The sequence below is a fragment of the Myxine glutinosa genome, chromosome 12 (genome assembly GCF_964187855.1).
Source record: "Myxine glutinosa chromosome 12, kmMyxGlut1.1, whole genome shotgun sequence".
Taxonomy (NCBI): Eukaryota; Metazoa; Chordata; class Myxini; order Myxiniformes; family Myxinidae; genus Myxine; species Myxine glutinosa.
The window spans coordinates 32930705-32951579 of NC_136272.1; the positions used below are offsets into that span (position 1 = coordinate 32930705).

The following is a 20875-nucleotide window of genomic DNA, read 5'->3' on the forward strand; positions in this document are numbered from 1 at the left end:
AGTGTGGAATGCTTGGTGTGGAATAAAAGGTGTGGAATGCATGGTGCGAAGGAGTGAATGGGGGAAGATGGACCCATTCACGAATGCCAGGGGTGGGTAGAGTAAAGTCAGGTAGTGGGCTTAGGTAAATTGTAAGGATATTGACACCTGTGGTGCAGGTAGTGGCAAGTAGTGCTTTGGAGGGTGCGTGAGACTGTGGAATGGCTGGGCGTGTGGTTTAATTGGTGCGTATGGTTATTGGGGCACTCCGCCACTGGTAGTTTGTCGGCCAGGTGAGGCCGCAGGTAGGCTCTGGGAGCCAGTTAGGGTAGTTGTGAGTAGTTGTTGAGTGGGGCCCGAGGATCCAAAGGAAGGACCCGGGTAGCCCAATGTCAAGGTGGGCATCAGGGGGTAAAGAGCCAGGAGGGGCCTTCCCCAGTTTAGGTAGTCGCAGGAGCAGGTAAGCTCAGGTGGCGACTTCAGTGGCGGAGGTGCGCAGGTAAGTAGACCTGCTAGTGGAGCCACATGACCCAGCCCCGAAATTGTGCAAGGGCACAGAGTGAAAAATTGGGGAGTGAGACCCAAATTCGGATGGCACCACAGAGTGCACAATGGGAATTCGGTTTTTAGAACCACATAGTTTAAAGATGGCCGATTGGCAGGGCACGACCCCGGGTAGTTTAAATGAGTTAATGTCATTAGTGTAGTTAGGATGAGAAATCCCCTTCGCATCATCCACAGCCATTCACCAAGGAGACGAAGCTCCACACCAGGACTCTGTGAAACTGATTTGAGTAAGTGAGACGCATCATGACGTAAGAGGACATTGTGTTTGTTCCATTCCTTCCTTCAGGGGAGGGATTGGGAGACGAATTTGGAATTAGAGGGGTATATGGGAGACAGGACGTAGGGATGAATTTGTAAATACAAGGAAGGACTAGGGTAGTGTAAGCCGACGTTGGGGGGTACGGACGGCTAGGGACGAGTTTGCTCTGCTCGCTCCTCTGCGCCCCTCGTGTTGCATCACCTTGTATTTTTGTGTACCTTTGCGACCTTTCCGCTTTGCTGGTTGTGCTTTGTCTCTCCCCCCACCCCAGGACCATTTTGGAGGTGGAACTGTGCAGCACCATCGACCTGTGCAGCATCCTTGCTGCACCTTGTTACATCTGTGCAGCCGAACTGCATGGCACTTTGCTGCCGTATCCTTTGTTGTAACTTTGCTGCACCTGTGCAGCACTTTGCTGCCACAAACACTTTGCTGCACATTATACACTTATGGACCACAAGTCTTGTGGCCTTACACCTCTGCTGTGCAGCACCTTGCTGCAAATTCACCTTGCATCTTCGGACCACTTGTTTTGAGTGGCGTCAATGTCACGCAGTCGGACCACCTAAGATTGGCCCTGCTTGGCAAAGAAAAACAATAAACGCATTTGTTGTACATTTTTATTATGGTGTGCTAGGGACGAGAAGATTTGTAAGTTTATGCACACAGAAGATGCAAGAAGCAAGATGCAAGAAGCAAGCAGCAAGTGTTCTGAATTTTTGAGTGTTTTTGTGTTTGCTGTGCTTTCTCTTCGCTCCAATCTTCTTTCCAAAAAGGACAGGTCCTGGGTCATAGAACTGGAAATAAGGTTAAGTTATTTGTGCTTGTTTATAAAATGCTGCTCACCGGCTATATGTTTACAGACTTGGCATTTAATATGGAATATTTTTTTGTGGGGGTGAACTTACTTTTCAAGATGACTTAGAACCAAAAGTTCATTGGAATTATGTTGAAATTATTCTAGATTTTGTTAGTGTGACCTTTAAAAGAAACAAAAACCACATTTGACATTTCTAAGCAAATAAATTGATCCTTGAAAGTGATGTAAACTGATATCGAACTCAATTCACGGACAGTACTGTGTTAAACTTCTGTACGTTTTCCAGAAGTATCTCTTTATTTTGCACATGACTGGGATTACGGACAGTAAAATTACAGTTCAGTACTTCGTGTAACCCCCACGAGCATTCAGGAGAGCACGTACACGTCGAGGCATGCTGTTCACGAGATTTGCCAAGGTTTGGACAGGAATCGCTTGCCATGCAGTGACAATAGTCTGCTGCAATTCACGCACAGACGTAGGCTGCTGGTCCAAGTTGTCGATTTTACGCGTTAATTCTGCCCACAAGTTCTCTATCGGATTCATATCCGGGGACATGGCAGGCCACTCCATATGCTCTACACCATGGTCAGCAAGAAAGTGTTGGATCATGTGAGCACGATGAGGCTGTGCATTGTCATCTTGGAAGACAAAGTTTCCTCGAAAGGCTGCACGAGCAAATGGAAGCAATGTTTCTTCCAGAATGACCCTGTACTTGAACTGGTTCAGGTTTCCATTCAGAACAACCAGGTCAGTTTTGCCCCCTGCATGAAAAGCAGCCCAAACGGTCACCCCACCACCTCCAGCTTGGACTCTTGGCACTATACAATCTTCGTTGTGGGCTTCATGCACTTGTCTGCGCACTCGGACGTGGCCATCTTGACGATAGACCAGAAATCTAGACTCGTCACTGAAGGTCACGTGATTCCAGTGTCCTGGCTGCCATTGACGGTGCTCTCTGGCCCACTGCAATCGGCGCTGGCTGTGTTGTCTGATCAGGCGTGGCTTTCTCAGGGGACGCCTGGCACGATAGCCTGCTTGAACCAGTCGTTGGTAGACTAGCCTTCTGGATACAGGCACATTTGTCAGTTGCTGCCACTCAGCCCTAAGCCGATTAGCTGACTTGGTACGGCCATTGCAGACTAACCGGTGCAGCTGGCGATCATCTCTCCTTGTGGTTCTGCGTGGACGTCCTGGCCTCGGTATTGGAGTAGGGACACCCCTCTGAGCATTTCGTTTCAGGATCTTTGACACCTGACCTTGAGTGATGCCATACTGCCGAGCAATAACACGCTGTTTCATGCCAGAATTTCGTAAAGCCACCACTCCATGACAAACAGCATTGTCAAGTTGACGGACCATCTCCAGAGGAAGCGGCAATAACTTTTGTAGACGTGCAGCAGTTGTTTTCCACTAATACAGAACGCAACAACCCTTATATACCCGATTGTGAAGCCAGTCGTCAAATGTACCTGTCCTTACATTTTGTCACGCCACCTGTGATATAATCCTGTTATTGACTTCTTGCTGCGAAAGACAATCAGTGACATGGTTCTTTCAACAAAGACATCACTGAAGGGTAAAAGAAACTCACCAGATTGATATACTGAGTTCAGAAAGTAAACCCAAGTCAAGAAAAAAAAAATTCCATATTAAATGCCAAGTCTGTAGTTTGACAAATTCCGGATTCGGTTAATTGTGGGCATGATTATGTTAGATTAGCTACTCAACGCAATAGGAGGGACATATTTAGTGTTTTAAAACTGTCGCACACAAGGGTTAGAGGAAATGTTAGGGGGAACCACATCTCTATGTCACATGTAAAAGTAAAAGTAATTTTCCAGATCTTTCTCAAAACCGGTCGTTCCATTTTTGTTAGGTTCGACTCGGGGACGAGTCTGACGAGGGAGAGGGGTAGTGTTGTGGTTTTGAGTTTTGTACAATAAAGGTTAAATTTCCCCCTCATAGTTAGTCACACAACAACATGTAGCCTCATTTGTAGTGCAGTTATTTCTTAGTATGTGTGAGCATAGTCCTTTTCCTGTGTTAGTTTGCGTTGAGTAGAATCATGAGAGTTAGGTTTCCCTTGGTAAATGATGCCTTGATTGCTTTGGCTTTTTGGCGCGAAATAACACGAGGCAGGCCTGGCAAATCGAGCAGGGACCGAATGAGGGCGGCAGAGAAGCTGACGGTAAGCGCGAGCCGCCAATCAGGACTCGAAGGGAGTGGCTAAGGCACTGCGTCACAGGGTGTGGTTGGAACATTCGAGGATGCTAGGGGGCTTGGCCATAAAACCCCTTTGCGAACAGCCCCCACCCCAGTTATGGGAGAGGCGCTTAACGAGTGAACAAGTTATGGGAGAGGCGCTTGACGAGTGAACAAGTTATGGGAGAGGCGCTTGACGAATGAGGCAGTTCTTATGAGAGAAGCGCTTGAGTATTGATGAGAGTTACGAGACCGGAGAAAAGACGCGCATGAACCAAGTATAAGCGCTTGTACTAAAGTGACGCTCTGTTGAGCTTGAAGCCGAGCCGCTATTGCATTGGGTTATGTGAGTGATAGCGCGCTGGTGACTCGACGCGCTGTGGAAAGCCGCGAGAGGCAAGTGCATTTCCTCCCACCTTTCTGCCTCATCTGCTGCCTTTTGCTCGAGAGTCGCGCTACGAGGAACCATTCCACCGCCTGCTTGCCAACATCGCGGGACGTGCTGTGACCGAGGAGAGCCGGACGGGGCCGTTCCTGGACGATCAAGTCGGCGCGTTTGGCCTGAACATCACCCTGCCTTCATTTTCCCCTTTGTGAGTGTGACGGGCCCGAGTCTGGGATTAATATAAGACTGCTTAAGTTCTTCTCTGTGTCTGCTTTCTACCGACTTGTACATACTTGTGTGGGAATAATAAAATTAAACCTGTGTTCTTCCTTTATTCGATCGTCCTTGTGTTTTCCACCATTGACTAAGCGTGGTACGAATAGAACCGCTCGAATCGGGTTCCACTACTAGAAAACTGCACGGACCACGTGGTACTCAATCCGCTCGGTGTACCCAAATTACACGTGGCTCGTGCAAGGCTTGCTTCCCCGCTTCCGCGGCGGTGCAGGTATTTAGGTACGAGCGAGACTTGGTCCCGAAACCCTACCTTGCGTTTAGCCCGGGAGGGGCGTTTCAAGTCTCTCGGTTCCGCCGACCCAGAAAGAACAAGGGGCTTAATCTCCCCTTGCTAAGGGTCGGAAGGGTGGCGGAAAACAGTAACAATATATGTGTATATATATATACAGTGGTACCTCGGCTTACGAGTGCCCCAACGTACGAGTTTTTCGGGATACGAGCCGTCGCTCGGGCGGTTTGTTGCTTTGGGATACGAGCCGAGATCCGATGTACGAGCTCAAAAAATTTATTTTTTTGAATTTTCCGGTTGTGGCTTCCGGTTCCGGTCACGTGGTTATCTTGCCGTGAAAGCATCTCTGCTTGGATATAAAACACGCAATCGTCGAAATACATGAGCGAGGAATCTCCTTGCTCCAGCCGGTGACGTCATCGGCGGGGATCCCCGCCTCCAGAGTGGCTGGTCACGTGACCGCCAAAGCGTGTCGCGCGTGCGGGTATAATGAGCTACACCTGTGGATCACGTGACCACGGAAGCACGCCTCGCTTGAGAGGCATGGCTTTCGGTTTGCGTTTTGCTTTATAAGGCGCGATAAATGGGCTTTTGAGTGTTAGCGGTTCATGGCGTTGACGGTTCATGACGGTTCATGACGGTTCATGGCGTTGACGGTCAAAAACCCATTACATCAATTTTACCAGGCACTGTACAGTAAGTACAGTGGACACCAAATGCACGGTGGAAGGCTAGAAGTAGAAGATCGTCCAAGACAAGTGAGAATAAGCCATACTTTGGAGATGACGTCATTCGCTGGTCCGATAACCAAAGATGTGGTATAAAAAACCAGGTGAGCTAACAATGCAGCAATGAAGGAATTCGGCCAAGGCACCGGCACACAACGACCTACCTACATCGAAAGACTCAATGCCAATGGTGACAGAAGCCAAGACGGCCGGCTTAAACACCGCCGAAAGACCACGGTGTACCAACTTACGATGCAGAACATCTTGCACTTAATATGATGACAACAGGTGCCATCCTCTGACGTACCATTACAGGTACAGGTACAGTACACGTGAGCACAGAGCAAAAGTTCACTGAAACCGAGATTAAGAAAAAAGAAAAAACACCTCGTGGTCCGTGCTCGATATCCGAGTTTCAATCTTTTCAAACACATGATGCTCTCGGTCACGGTATCTCCTGCGAGCTGCTTCTCCTTCAACCACACAAACAACAACTTCTCCATATCTTCATGGATAGAGGTCCGGAGCTTTGAAATAATCGTAACGCCCTTGGCTGGCGTTATAGCCTTTATGGACTCCTTCTGCTTCAAAATCGTACATATCGTAGAAGGAGTACGATCGTACTGCCTCGCCAAGTCGACAACACGCACACCTCACCTGGCATGCTCTTCTCCTCTGCTTAATAAAACCAGTTTATTTCTTTACATTCTCTTGTATTATGTACAGTATATACGAGGTCGTGCTTGTTTATACATTATTTGTTATTTATAAAGTACATTTTTGTTATTTAAAAGCACCTAACAAAAAAAATTGGTGTTTTTTTTTTGAGGCTGGAACGGATTAATAGCATTTCAATGCATTTGAATGGGAAAATTTGCTTTGACTTACGAGCGATTTGGCTTACGAGCTCCGTCACGGAACGGATTAAACTCGTAAGCCGAGGTACCACTGTATATATATATATATATATATATATATATATAATATATATACATATATATATATATATATACATACATATATACATATATATATAGATATATATATTGTTGTGGATATGAGAATTGTGTTTTTTTATTGTGTAATAAATTGTAAAATATCACCCTCCTTCCTCCAGTTGTTGTGTATAAAGGTCAAAGGGCGTCCCTTAGTTAGGTCATATACCATCACGTTAGCCAATCATAGATTTCCTCCTTGTTGGTAGTTATTTCCTTATTCTGTGTATTAGGTTAAGGCTTTGTCTTCCATTAATTAATACTCCATTGCACCGAATTCAAATAGAGTAGATTCCCTTTCAATCCCATTCCCAAAGCCTCGATTGCCAACTGCATTCGCCGCCATTGCCATGTGCTCCAGCTCGGAGAAGAAAGGCGTGTCTCCACCTCGTCATAGAAAGGAGGAGTGAGTCGGCCCCGCTCGACCAACCCAGCCAAAGGGGTTTGGCTTGAGCGGGCGGAGAAAGAACGATCGGGGAGGTTCGCAAAGGTTGAAGGGCGGGGCCTATATAACCTGCAACGAGACGCGCAAGAGATGAGTTCTGAGTTCTGCAAAGAGACGAGCTTCAGAGATTAGGAGAGACGCGCAAGAGATGAGTTCTGAGTTCTGCAAAGAGACGAGCTTCAGAGAGAGACGGGAGATGCGTAAGAGAGGAGCCCTGAGAGCAAGCATTGAGAGAGAGTCCTGAGAGCAAGCATTGAGAGAGAGAGTCCTGAGAGCAAGTAAGAGCAGTACCACGCAGCTTTGACTCCACCAGGCAGCGTTGGCTCCACCAGGCAGCTCCGACCCGTTACCCCGCGGGAGCCAGATTGCGGTGGCATCGGTGGCCGTCGAGGTCCAGCCCGACGTCCCGTGCAGGGTCAAGCTCCAGCCAGCTCCGTGCCTTCCTCTCCCTCCAGCCATACACCACCTGCCGTTCCTGTCATCATCCCCCGTGTAAGTGTGCTTGTAGTCTGTCTTTGTCTTGTCCTGGGGTATTAATTAAGACTGTAGGTAAGCTAGCATTGCACTGTATCTCCTTGATTCCTTCTGTCTTTATTTTATTATCTTTCCTTCTTCCTTGGTTATTTTGGTCCTGTAAATAATAGTAATAAATATAGTAGCATTTTCCAACCCTTGTGCCTTCGTCTTCCTCTTCTTCACATCCTTGTCGTTTTGGTGATTTCCCAATTGAATACCGGTGGCACGATTTGGCCAACGTTTAAGGAATCGGGTCTAGTCTTGGTAAACGGCTCACGCCGCAGTTCGCTTCGCTCGGCGCAACATCCATTACGCTGCGGCCGTGAGTGGGGGGTGTTCCTTCACGTACCGGGAAGCGCTGGTATTTAGGTCATAGGACTTGTGGGCCTAAAACCCTACCCAGCGCCGACCGGGCATGGCGTCATACCCCCGGGACCACGTCGGTCAGTAACAGACGAGGGGCTTAATCCCCCCTCGATAACGGGAACCGAGGCCGACGTCGGGTTCCGTAACAATATATATACTGTATGTATATATATATATATATATATATGTATATATATATATATATATATATATATATATATATATATATATATATGGTCAGTATACTTCACTTCACAAACATTGCTATGATTTGAATTCCCCCAGGAAGTTATAAAATAACATCTCTTTTGATTTCCATCTTTGTTTTTGTCATTTTTTTGGTTTATTTCTTTCACAGTTGTTCTTCCTCATGTTTATCTACCATTGTTGCTCTTTTCCTCCTACCTTCAAGATAAATCCTTCAATGATGGTGAAGAACATGCATCATGCCAGGCCGGAATTAGTATCGCCATCTCTGAGGTATGAAGCATGTTACTGGGTTTGTGTAATTTCTGTTATTGAAAAAGAGACCAACTTCCATCAAGTTGAGGAGAAGGGAAACTTCTGTCTAAAGTGTGCTTTCTCTTTGATGTACTTTCTACTTGATGGAAAATGTGATACAATGTTACAAGTTCTCTTTGTAGAAGTAGCTTTATCTTGTCATTGGGAATGACTTCCTGTAACAAGGGGAAGGAATAAACATGAACCACAATGAGTGGACTAGCATTGACCAAGACCATGTGGGGCAGGCCCATTATCTCTGAAGGTCATTAATGACCGAGATAGGTTTTTATTGACAATCCAATTGTGAAGTGACATTTCTCATGAAATTAACCCATCTCACTGAAGCTGAGAATCCAAATCCCGACTACTGCTACATATCATTGGACAATTTATTGCTACATATCGTTGGACAATTACAATTGAAGAAACGTGTTTGTAAAGCTGCACATTTAAAAAAATGAAAGTGATAAGTTTATTTTGATGTTCAGTTTAAGCAGTAAATAAGGTTTTGCTTCCGACAATTCCATTACGGTTCATCTGGTTTCATATTGTAATTTTTGAGCAAATAATCATTTTCATCTCTGAGTCAGATCGTCATGAAAAGTTCATAAGGCCACAAATTAAAGACCACAACATGAGTCACTCTTCTTTCTCCTTAAGTGTTGATTATTAGACGAAGGAACGCTCATCTTCCTCTTTTACCTCTTCACCTTTTCCCAGATAAAACTGGGATGAATGGTTATTTTAGTCTGTTCTCAGTTGTTGGAGCCACATTCTGCTCTATTTCTATCTCAACAAACACTGTCCTACTAAAAGACACGGGACAGGCACGATTTTGTTGACAATTCAAAAATGAGCCGCAGCGTGTAGTGTTGCTTACTTCTTCTTCATTTTTACCGGATCTGATTATTTCGATCTCATTGTGGGTTTGGCCGGAGGAGAGCTGAGGGGGAGGCAGGTTCTGGCTCCCAACTTTTATCCGGAAGCAGCTGTTAGACTCTCGTAGGAATTTGTAATTTCTTCATGGTGCTGGCGATAGCTCGCCTACTCTTCGTGGAGGACACAATGGGATTTTTAACATCCACCAACTAACGCAGGCAGAAAAGACACCCAGTTTCATGTCTATCCGAGGGACTGCACACACGTTGATGCCTCACCCTGCCTGTGAAGCACCAAACTGACAGTGTATAGCCTGGTTGGTGTTCAAACCCAGGCTGGACAGCTCAGACATGCACATACATCTAAGCTATCCTGCCAAACCCTGGTGTTTTCTTAATACAGTAATTAATTAATTAACTATTTAGCCCGATATATCTTGTGAGAATATAATTCCTGCAAATAACAATTGATTGTCCAAATCCAATTGCTTGGTACAAAAACCGGGTCCATTAATATTGTGAAAATGACAATAGATTATGATAAATATATAAAAAGCTCTGACTTCGTTTTACAATGTATGTTACTTTGGGTTTTGAAATGTTTTATCGGAATTAAATTGCTGCCGCTCATGGAGACGTCATTTTTGGAATACCAGGAGGGTGTAAAAAAATTTGTACTACTTTCATTCCCATATAATGCATATGAATGAAGTACTGTATATTTTTGCAAATGAATCAAGTAACTTATTTCTAATTTGAAATAATTCTTGTTTTCAAGTTTGATATTACTTTAATCGTTTTTATCTATCTATAATTCCACTAATCTCTGTGTGTATGTTTGTTTGTACGTTTGTTTGTTTGTTTGTATGTCTGTGACCGCTGTTTCTCGACAACTACCGGTCCGATATACTTGAAACTTGCCAGGTATATTGCTGGGGACCCGAGGATGTGCCTTTTCAAGGTTTCATATTAATCGGACAATTACTTACCGAGCTATGTCCAAAAAACGATTCAACCAATCAAAGAGCAGCGAGCTATCGCGTGTGCCGAACGTGGCGGACACACTCTGCCTCGGATGGCACATTTGAGAGCGTATTCATTTATTTCACGTTTGCAAACTATGTTGCCGTTAAACTATGTTTTAAAACTAATAAAAACTAATTTGCGATTCATCGTAACTGCGATATACGACCTTCCGGACAGTGAGGACTGCACTTCCGGCATCCAATCACAGAACGCGTTATTGCGTAGGCGTGGCCGATGTGAGAGCGAGCTGATGCTGAGCCCAGCGCGTGCGCCATTACGGTACGTAATTCGATTTCTTCCGGAGAAAATAATAATTTCTCGATGTCTTATGCGCATTATTTCTCCCAATTCAGTCAGAGCGAAGGGCGGAAGCGAAGAGCGTTGTTTTTTTTGTTTACGGGCGTACGGGCGGGGTAGAGCGTACGGGTAGCGTTTTTTTTTTTTTTTGGCACATCTATCTATAATTCCACTAATCTCTGTGTGTATGTTTGTTTGTACGTTTGTTTGTTTGTTTGTATGTCTGTGACCGCTGTTTCTCGACAACTACCGGTCCGATATACTTGAAACTTGCCAGGTATATTGCTGGGGACCCGAGGATGTGCCTTTTCAAGGTTTCATATTAATCGGACAATTACTTACCGAGCTATGTCCAAAAAACGATTCAACCAATCAGAGAGCAGCGAGCTATTGCGTGTGCCGAACGTGGCGGACACACTCTGCCTCGGATGGCACATTTGAGAGCGTATTCATTTATTTCACGTTTGCAAACTATGTTGCCGTTAAACTATGTTTTAAAACTAATAAAAACTAATTTGCGATTCATCGTAACTGCGATATACGACCTTCCGGACAGTGAGGACTGCACTTCCGGCATCCAATCACAGAACGCGTTATTGCGTAGGCGTGGCCGATGTGAGAGCGAGCTGATGCTGAGCCCAGCGCGTGCGCCATTACGGTACGTAATTCGATTTCTTCCGGAGAAAATAATAATTTCTCGATTTCTTATGCGCATTATTTCTCCCAATTCAGTCAGAGCGAAGGGCGGAAGCGAAGAGCGTTGTTTTTTTTGTTTACGGGCGTACGGGCGGGGTAGAGCGTACGGGTAGCGTTTATTTTTTTTTTTGGCACATTTGAGAGCGTATTCATTTATTTCACGTTGGCAAACTATGTTGCCGCTATGTTGGCGTTAAACTATGTTTTAAAACTAATTAAAACTAATTTGCGATTCTTTCGCTTTCCTGCGCATTTGTGCACGCTATGGCGATTTCTTTACCAAACTCCGCTAGCCGTTAGCTTTGGACCAAACCATTTCATGTAAATAGAGGGGGGGGATTGTCACCGTACTCGCAAGCCGTTAGCTTTGGACCAAACCATTGCATGTAAATAGAGGGGGGGGGGGATATACTTTTAGATATATATATAGTACGGGCATGCCCTAGTGTTCTTAAATACAAAAACAATTCATTTTTAACATGGACTAAAAGCTCAAGAGACACCAAAGGCAGAATGTCCAACCCACCCTACTCTGTCTTCCTCTTACACCCAGCGTCTGCTAGACTTTGTCTCCTCACCTGAGAAGGTAGAGAAAGTTCTGTCCAGCATCGACTCTGCTTTATCAATGGGCCCAGGTGTCCCTGTTATCGAATCCTGCTCTGCTGTTCTTGCTTCCCATCCGTCTCCTCTATTAAGTATGTCTTTCTCCTTTGGCTGCCTCAAGTCTGCAGGGAAGTCAGCAATATCATTACCATTCATAAAGATGCAAAAACCGATCCCTAAAACTATAAACCAATGGGCTTCCTTCCAAAAACCAAGCAAAGTCAAACATTCTATCAATGTTGCTGACGTCAAGTGTTTCCTCCTTTCAAACAGCCTGATCTATGACCATCGGTTTGGATTCCATCCCGGTCGCACAACTATGAGAATGCTGCTGCTCCTATCTCAGTAATGCTGGAAGGCCTTTAATGTCAAACAAAAAGTCAGAAGCATCCCCTTGGATATGTCTGTGGCATCCTGTCCGGCATGCCAAGCTCCGCCTGTGGCATACAAGGATGCCTTCATTCCTGGGTTTCTGACTTCCTCCAGTTGTGCAGTCAATGTGTCGCTATCAATGGAAGGAAGCCTTTCATCTCCTCTCATAATGGAGGTTGGAGTGTCCCAAGGCAGTCTTGGGCCAAGTCTTGTTCCTCATCGACATAAACCTTATCTCCCATGCTCTTGAACACCCTCTCTTCCTTTTATCAATGACTCCACATTGTGTCGTTCAACTACCCCCTCCAACAGCTAGGTAGACATCAACTGTGTGTCACTCTCTGCTGATCTGGAATAATTTATATGCTGTTCCGGTAAATGCAACATGTCTTTAAATCCTGGAAAATCTCCCCGTCTCACCCTATCACTCCGGAAGGAATCAAATCCCAAATTGTCTCTTCCACTTCCGGCTCCTCATCTGCGAATGCACGTGGTGCTGCTCTGCAAGCCAAAAATTAGGATACCATCCCGAATTGTCTTGTCCTTTCATTTTCGTGCTGCTTGTACATTTAATGAGCTTTAGATTTTTTTCTGTGTTTTGTGTAAACATAGATTTTTTCTGTTTCTCTTTGTTCTCATCCGTATAAACCACACTCTGCCACGTGCTATACCCTTCCTCCATTCTTTACTTCCTCTCTTCTGTTGCTTTCTTTTACTTACTAATGCTCATCCCTCCTAACGCTCAAAAGCTCCATGTTCCACCCTTCTCTCTTTAACAAGTAAAGCAAAAAATATGCATAAACACTTCTGCTGCTGTTTCCTCTCTCCTTCTCTCCAAGCTCTTCCCATCCTTTAGCACATAATTACTGTATTTGTGGTGTCCTCTTTTCCATTCACCTCCTCTAACACTTGGACACTCCTTGCTCCCGGCTTAATAGCAGAGTCACATCACACCTCACAACTCAAACATACAGTCCTCGCTCACTCCACACACGCAACAAGTCCTCGCTCACTCCACACACGCAACAAGTCCTCGCTCACACTTGGACAGGATCTCTATTTTTTCTGCCTCTCCTACACTCAGGCTCCCTCTGCTCTTTCAGTTCTCCATTCCTCCCCAGCTTCCCCAGAATGCATATGTTCTTCCAGTAACCTCCTCCGAGTTAAATTAAGAAATTATGAAAACCATCATACATCCACTCTTTTGTTCCTCCTTCCTTCCTTCCATGTGTGAAACAGCCTTCCTGAGGCTATTTCGTTTTAATCCCTTCAGCACTCCAAGCAGGTAGTGCACCACCATGTCATGTCACCACTCTTCGGGCGTTTCACCCGGCATGGATCATTTGCACAGTGTGACCCTGCGGTGCTTTGCACCCTAACCCCTTCTGGGACTGTGCAGATTCCAATATTGTTATTTTAATTTTTCCCCGATTGGGAGGCTCAATCCTCCCGTCAATCTAACTAACCGCTACACCCGTCTGGCTGCTACACCCATCTACCAGCTACCGTCTACCCTACCACTACCGTCTACCCTACTACCCTACACCCGTCTACCCGTCTACCCGCTACTACACCCGTCTACACCCATCACCCCCTACGTCTGTCTCATGCTCTCTCGCTCGTTCATCCTTTCCATCCTGCACGCTCCAGTACACACTGCATCACACTCGCTCTCGGCACACACTCCCTGCCTTTCATCACTCCAAGAAACTCCAGGTTCTTTATTCCCCCCAACCCCCAAACCCAACATGCACCCGTTCGCACCATGCACTCGCTCCGGCTCACACCGTCTCACCTTTGCTGGACTCACCTCTTCTCATATCGCCTCGAGGGCTCGTATCATCTCCTTCCGTATCTGCAATGTGCTGTCCCGATCTTTGCACATCATTTTAACACATTCTACGATCTCCTCCTTAATTTTTTTTACCCTCTCCACTGTCTTTACTCACTTTCCTCCCAACATATATTTCCTCCTCCCAACATACTCTCCTCCCAACAACATAATCCAGTTAATGAAGCAAAAAGAAAATCACATTTCAAAAATGTTGAATTACAAAAACTGATGATTGAGATCTCCCCTTTTTTCAGTGCACTAAGACTCATGGTGGAGCTTGAACATACTTCACATACAAGGCAAAGAAATGAGATGACAATTTCACATCTATTATAAGGACATCAGACAATGGACCAGTGGACATAATATATGGGAATTTAACGTGGGATTCCATCAACTTGAGCTATCATCTTAGATGGGAATCCCACCAAACAGGCTGACCTGCAAAGTGATCAGCTCGTCACGAAGTCACTTTGTTTTACGGACACTTTTAGTGCATTGGTCGCTGATTGGCTGTGCAAAGCATGTGACATTTCAAAACCAACCAGGCACCCACAAAATCAAGACATGGCTGCTTCAACAGAAATTCCTGGGAAATTTACTGAAGTTGTGTTTTTATATAAAAGGAGCAATTTAAATATAAAATACATTTTACATAATAAAGAGAACATTTGTTCATCATTAGATGTAGTTGTTTTCAGTTTTTGAAATATTAATTGTTTTCCCTTATATTATGATGAGGAATGAGCTTATGAGAGGCAATCTGCATTTCTCTTTAGAATTTCATGGTGTTTGGAGCTCCTGGCTCTTTCTACTGGAGGGGGACGGTCATTGTGTCCAACATGACTTCTAACAGAATGTCCTACTACCGTGACACCTGGGTCCGCACTGAGAGCTACCTAGGTAGGGTTTAAGCGGACCAGGTAAAACTGTGGTTTATTGTGGGTACTATTGACAGACAGGTGTCCATGATGTTGGTTTAAATCGTTAATACCTTTTACAACTATAGAAGTTCTTCAATGCAAGATGAAGCTTATAATTATGTTAGACTTTGTTAGCCCATCCCTTGCACCGCAGGAGACGGGGTTTTGTAATCACGTGTGTGTGTGTGTGTGTGTGTGTGTGTGTGTGTGTGTGTGTGTGTGTGTGTGTGTGTGTGTGTGTGTGTGTGTGTGTGTGTGTGTGTGTGTGTGTGTGTGTGTCCGTCCGTCCGTCCGTGTCCATGCTGTAACTTTTTTACCATTTGAGTTTTATCATCAAATTTTCACCAAAACTTCATCTATCTATAATTCCAGTAATCTCTGTCTGTCTGTCTGTACGTCTGTACGTTTGTTTGTTTGTCTGTGACCGCTGTTTCTCGACAACTACCGGTCCGATATACTTGAAACTTGCCAGGTATATTGCTGGGGACCCGAGGATGTGCCTTTTCAAGGTTTCATATTAATCGGACAATTACTTACCGAGCTATGTCCAAAAAACGATTCAACCAATCAGAGAGCAGCGAACGATCGCGTGTGCCGAACGTGGCGGGCACACTCTGCCTCGGATGGCACATTTGAGAGCGTATTCATTTATTTCACGTTTGCAAACTATGTTGGCGTTAAACTATGTTTTACAACTAATAAAAACGAATTTGCGATTCATTCGCTTTCCTGCGCGTTTGTGCACGCGATGGCGATTTCTTTACCAAACTCCGGAAGCCGTTCGCTTTGGACCAAACCATTGCATGTAAATAGAGGGGGGGGATTGTCACCACTCGCAAGCCGTTCGCTTTGGACCAAACCATTTCATGTAAATAGAGGGGGGGGATATAATTTTAGATATAGATATAGTACGGGCATGCCCTAGTTATGATAATACAGAGAAGGCAAATTTATAATAAGGTCAAAAGGTTAAAGGTCAGTGACACCTAAAATCATCAGTTTTCATCCAATTGACCTTAAATTTGAATGTACCATTTGAGTTTTGTCATGAAATTTTCAATAAAGGTTTATTATGAGAATACAGAGAAGTTAAATTAATAATTTGATCACAAGGTCAAAGGTCAGCGTCACGCAATATCGCCAATTTTCACCCAATTGACCTGAAAATTAAAGAATTTGCATATTAGGTCACTGAATTGGTTCACCAATCAAAAGCTACAAGCTAATTGGTTTTTTTTTCAGATCAAAAGGTCAAAGGCCAAGGTTACGTAAAATTACCCATTTTCACCCGATTGACCTGAAATTTAAAGAATTTGCATATTGGGTCACTGAAGTGGTTCACTAATCAAAAGGTAGGAGTTGATTGTTTTTTTTTTAGATCAAATGGTCAAAGGTCAAGATTGCATGAAGTCATACATTTTCTTCTTTTTTGAAACTTTTAATTTGTGCATACGGAAGAAGAAGAAGAAGTCTGGATACAAACGGATGCGGGTGGGCTTTGTGTTTTCAGATGCTTTCTAGCTACCTACGCCACCAAAGGTGGATGGAGGTTATGTTTTCACCCCTGTCTGTCCGTTTGTCTGTTTGTCCGTTTGTGAACAAAATATCTGAAAAAGTTGTGGATGGATTCGAACGAAATTTGGCAGAGATGTGTAGCGTATGTGACAAGGACGAAATGACTAGATTTTGGTGAAGATCCGGATTCGGATCCGGCTACTATAATTTTAAAAGTGATTCTTCACCATTGGGAGATACGGCCAAAAACGATACATAGCAGGCTATCTCAAAAAGTTGTGGACGGATTTGGACGAAACTTGGTGGACAGGTTGTGTGTCTGACAAGGACGAATCGATTCGATTTTGGTGAAGATCTGAATATGGATTCGGATATGAGAATTATTTGATTTTCTAAGTGATTCTTCACCATTGGGAGATAGGTGAAGATCCGGATCCGGATCCAGCTAGTATAATTTTTTAAGTGATTCTTCACCATTGAGTGTTATGGCCAACCAGGTGGAGGTATGCTCTGTAATGAGTGCCATTCTATTTCGTACAATATTTGTTGTTGTATGAAACTCATGCTGCTATTACATTTATTGGTCATTGTTCAACATCTATTTCATTAATCCAAAGTGGCCGTAACTTAACCTGTTGAATTACGTAACCATAAAAGGCAATGCTTCACATTGAGGATTACTGAAGTGGTAATGTCTCATGGTGTATACTCTCTATATTTCGATAATGTAATTTCCTTAAGCATTTTCGTATATACATGTTTCCATCGGCTTTGCTAGAGGTATTAGTTTTGGAGTAACTCGTATGTAAGAATAATATTTGCTTCTGCCCCTTCTGAATCACCATGCACTAAAGTCTCCCATCTCATGCCAAGGTTACTCTGTGACCATCGGTCACTTTCTGGACCAGAATAGTACGGAGGTGGTTGGTGGAGCACCACAGGAGCAGAGCTATGGGAAGGTGAGCGATTTCCCCCTTGTGTAGCTTATTTCTGTTAAGTGGAGTTCAACAGCATGTGTTCAACATTGATGAAGAGGCATGGTCTGCAAACTATTTAGATCAAGAATCTTCAGCAGAACATCTGGCCTGCTATTACTTGGGGCTTATAGTTAGCAAGTCACGTGATACACTGTAACTGTAGATGCCCCCTTAATGGATTATGGGTGAGAGCGAGCAGATGCTCCTATCGTGGAGCAAGATGGTCGAAGCAGCTTGAGTTTGTGGTTGGAATATGGTAGCTCTAGAATTTTTTTCCTTTTGAGTATAGGTATATTTGTGTATAGGTAATTTTGAGAATATTTTTGAGTATAACACACTATATTGTGTTCGAGTTAGACAATTGGGCCTTCATGACGGTTGCAACGGCAGCTTTCTTATGGAACTGTATGTATTTGTATTTAAATTTGGACAGGGTATCTAGGAATCAATTTGTACCACTCTTGCGATGTGGAAAGAGCTAATAGGACACATATGTCATTGTCAAAATCATCTTTACATGCATGGAACATCTGTGGAGTTCAGGTGCAAATGTTCAATTCGATTTTTCTCTTTGGGGATATTTTGAGGAGTCCTTGCATTCAGACATCACACAATAATGTAGCGGTGAAGTGTAGTAAATTGTGATGTAAAGTAAAACAGAGTTGGGTCCAGTGCCAGCTGGAGCAATGTTGTGCTTTTTTTGCGTAGGTCTTCCTGTTCCAGGTCAAAGGACCCGGGCTCGTTCCATTCTTCGAGGTGTTAGGGAAGCAGGTGAGAGATTTTAACTGTTGTAATGTTTAGAAAGTTACTCCTCAACTCGTGCAGTCGAATTTGAAGTTTATTTTGTGGTTGGATATGTCGGAGAGCCCACACTGTTTTGTACATTAGATAATTATGAATTGTGATTGATTGATTAACTGAAGCAATTTTCTAAAAATCTGTTTAGCAAGTGAAATGTACTTTTGTCCATGATTTCGAAAAACGTAGAAATCGAATGATATATTAATGAATTATATAATTGATCGATAACAGTGAATTAGAAAGCATCTGAAAATGCAGAGCCTGCCCGCGTCCATTTGTATTCACACATCTTCTTCTTCCATATGCTAAAAATAACGAAAACGGTTTTTAAAAAAATACAAAATGAAAATTGATGATTTTATGCAGCTTTGACCTTTGAGCTTTAGTTCTAAAAAAATAATCAGCTTCTAGCTTTTGATTGGTGAACCAATTCTGTGACCCGATATGCAAATTCTTAAAATTTCAGGTCAATCGATTGAAAATTGGAGATTTTCTGCAACCTTGGTCTTTTGATGTAAAAACCGCAACAATTGACTCCTACCTTTTGATTAGTGAACCAATTCAGTGACCCGATATGCGAATTAATTAAACTTCAGATCAATCGGGTAGAAATTGGTGATTTTACGCAACCTTGAACTTTGACTTTTTGATCTTAAAAAAAAAAAATCAGCTCCTATAGCTTTTGATTGGTGAACCAATTCAGTGACCCAATATGCAAATTCTTTAAAATTTCAGGTCAAACAGATGAAAATTGATGATTTTATGTGATGCTGACCTTTGACCTTTTCAAGGAGTTATTAATTTACCTTCTCCATTTCCTCATAATAAACCGTTGTTGAAAATTTGATGATAAAAAGCAATTGTAAATTGAAATTTCAGGTCAATCGGATGAAAATTGATGATTTTAGGTATCGCTGACCTTTAACCTTTTGACAAAATTATTAATTTGCCTTCTCCGTATTATCATAATAAAACTTTGTTAAACATTTGATGACAAAACTCAAATAGTAAACTAGAACGCCACTCAGTAGAGCGCATACTCTCGCCGTGGGTCAAGTTGGAATAGTACGATTTCACAAAAGTTTGAGGGAGTAGTTCAGTGACAACACAACACAAGACAACACAAGACAGACACGGCACAGATATATATATTTAGAATACTAGGACGTGCCCGTACGTGGGTGCCCGTTCCTTGCCAAAAAAAATAAAAAAAATGTCTGGGCGTGCCCATGGGCCCATGGGCGTGCCCGTAAGTGCGTGATGTGACCATACAATGAATGTATCGTCCCGACGCCGCAGCTCGGATGGCGCTGCAGTTAATCGGGCCTGTATCGGCAGAGTTATTATAAACGTGTACTACAATCGATCGTACCTTACAACAATCAACACAGATTGCAACGTCAAATAAATGAATACGCTCTCAAATGTGCCGTCCGAGGCAGCGTCTGCTCGCCACGTTCAGCATCAGTACGTCGTCACTATGACTATCCGTAAGTCCGGAAGTGACGTCCTCATTTGACTGTCCGGAAGGTCGCATATCGCAGTTACGATGAATCGCAAATTAGTTTTAATTAGTTTTAAAACATAGTTTAACGCTAACATAGCGGCAACATAGTTTGCCAACGTGAAATAAATGAATACGCTCTCAAATGTGCCGTCCGAGGCAGAGTCTGTTCGCCACGTTCGGCACACGTGATAGCTCGCTGCTCTCTGATTGGTTGAATCGTTTTTTGGACATAGCTCGGTAACTACTTCTCCAATTAATATGAAACCTTGAAAAGGCACATCCTCGGGTCCCCAGCAATATACCTGGCAAGTTTCAAGTATATCGGACCCGTGGTTGTCGAGAAACAGCGGTCACAGACAAACAAACAAACACACAGACACACAGACACACAGAGATTACTGGAATTATAGATAGATATAGAACATAATGTTTAAAAAAAACAAGGCAATTTCACTTACATTTTCAGATTCAGCGTTCAATTATATATAAGTGAGTGTATTTAGAGGCATGTGTGACTTCAAATAAAATTGAAAGCCAAAAAAAACGTTCGTTTCATTCCTTAGGGATACAACAGGTAAAACTGGCCCAAACGTCAAAACTTAACTCGCTCATTTTGAGGCATACAAGCTAATGCGACCACTCATTCTTCTGGGAGGAATCCAGTGCACATGCTTGTCACACTTATAAGTCACCTAAGTCTTTATAAGTTCATCAAATACTGACACCGCGATTGACATTCGCTGAGGTAAATGTTGATATCTCTTCTGAGGTAAACAAAAACAAAAAAAAAACAGTTTTAAAGCATTATACGTATCAAACGATACATTTTATGAAACGGGGAAACCGAATACACACTTTGGTGGTTTTAAAATGACAGAATATGTCTTTATTAGAAGAAAGAAAAAAAAAGAACCTTGAAGACGACGCTGCTAACAAAATACACCGCTCTAACGCATAACCACGAGTTTAAACTACATTTACAACAAATATGAAAACTATTTTCATATCACAATGTTAAATATAGAATATATATAAGATAATGTTAAAACAAAATGAGCCCTATCTACCAATGGTAAACAATCCTTCAAAAAATTCCTGGATTCGGAATAATATCCTGAGCTTCACCAAAAGCTAATCAATTCTTCCTTATC

General features: G+C 43.4%; 1 protein-coding gene across 2 annotated transcripts in view; it reads left to right on the top strand.

Moving 5' to 3' along the window:
• LOC137437995 (integrin alpha-9) overlaps window positions 1–20875 on the top strand; it is an 89175-nt gene that overhangs the window by 27318 nt on the left and 40982 nt on the right. Inside the window, exons 1-5 of one of the 2 annotated variants that reach the window (XM_068132835.2) lie at window positions 4314–4423; window positions 8204–8271; window positions 14781–14904; window positions 17313–17398; window positions 18125–18187. In XM_068132835.2, coding sequence (XP_067988936.2) covers window positions 14787–14904; window positions 17313–17398; window positions 18125–18187 — 267 coding nt within the window. In that variant the 5' untranslated portion in view covers window positions 4314–4423; window positions 8204–8271; window positions 14781–14786. Of the gene's footprint in view, window positions 1–4313; window positions 4424–8203; window positions 8272–14780; window positions 14905–17312; window positions 17399–18124; window positions 18188–20875 lie in introns of those variants that run through there. The other variant, XM_068132834.2, reaches the window with a different exon arrangement.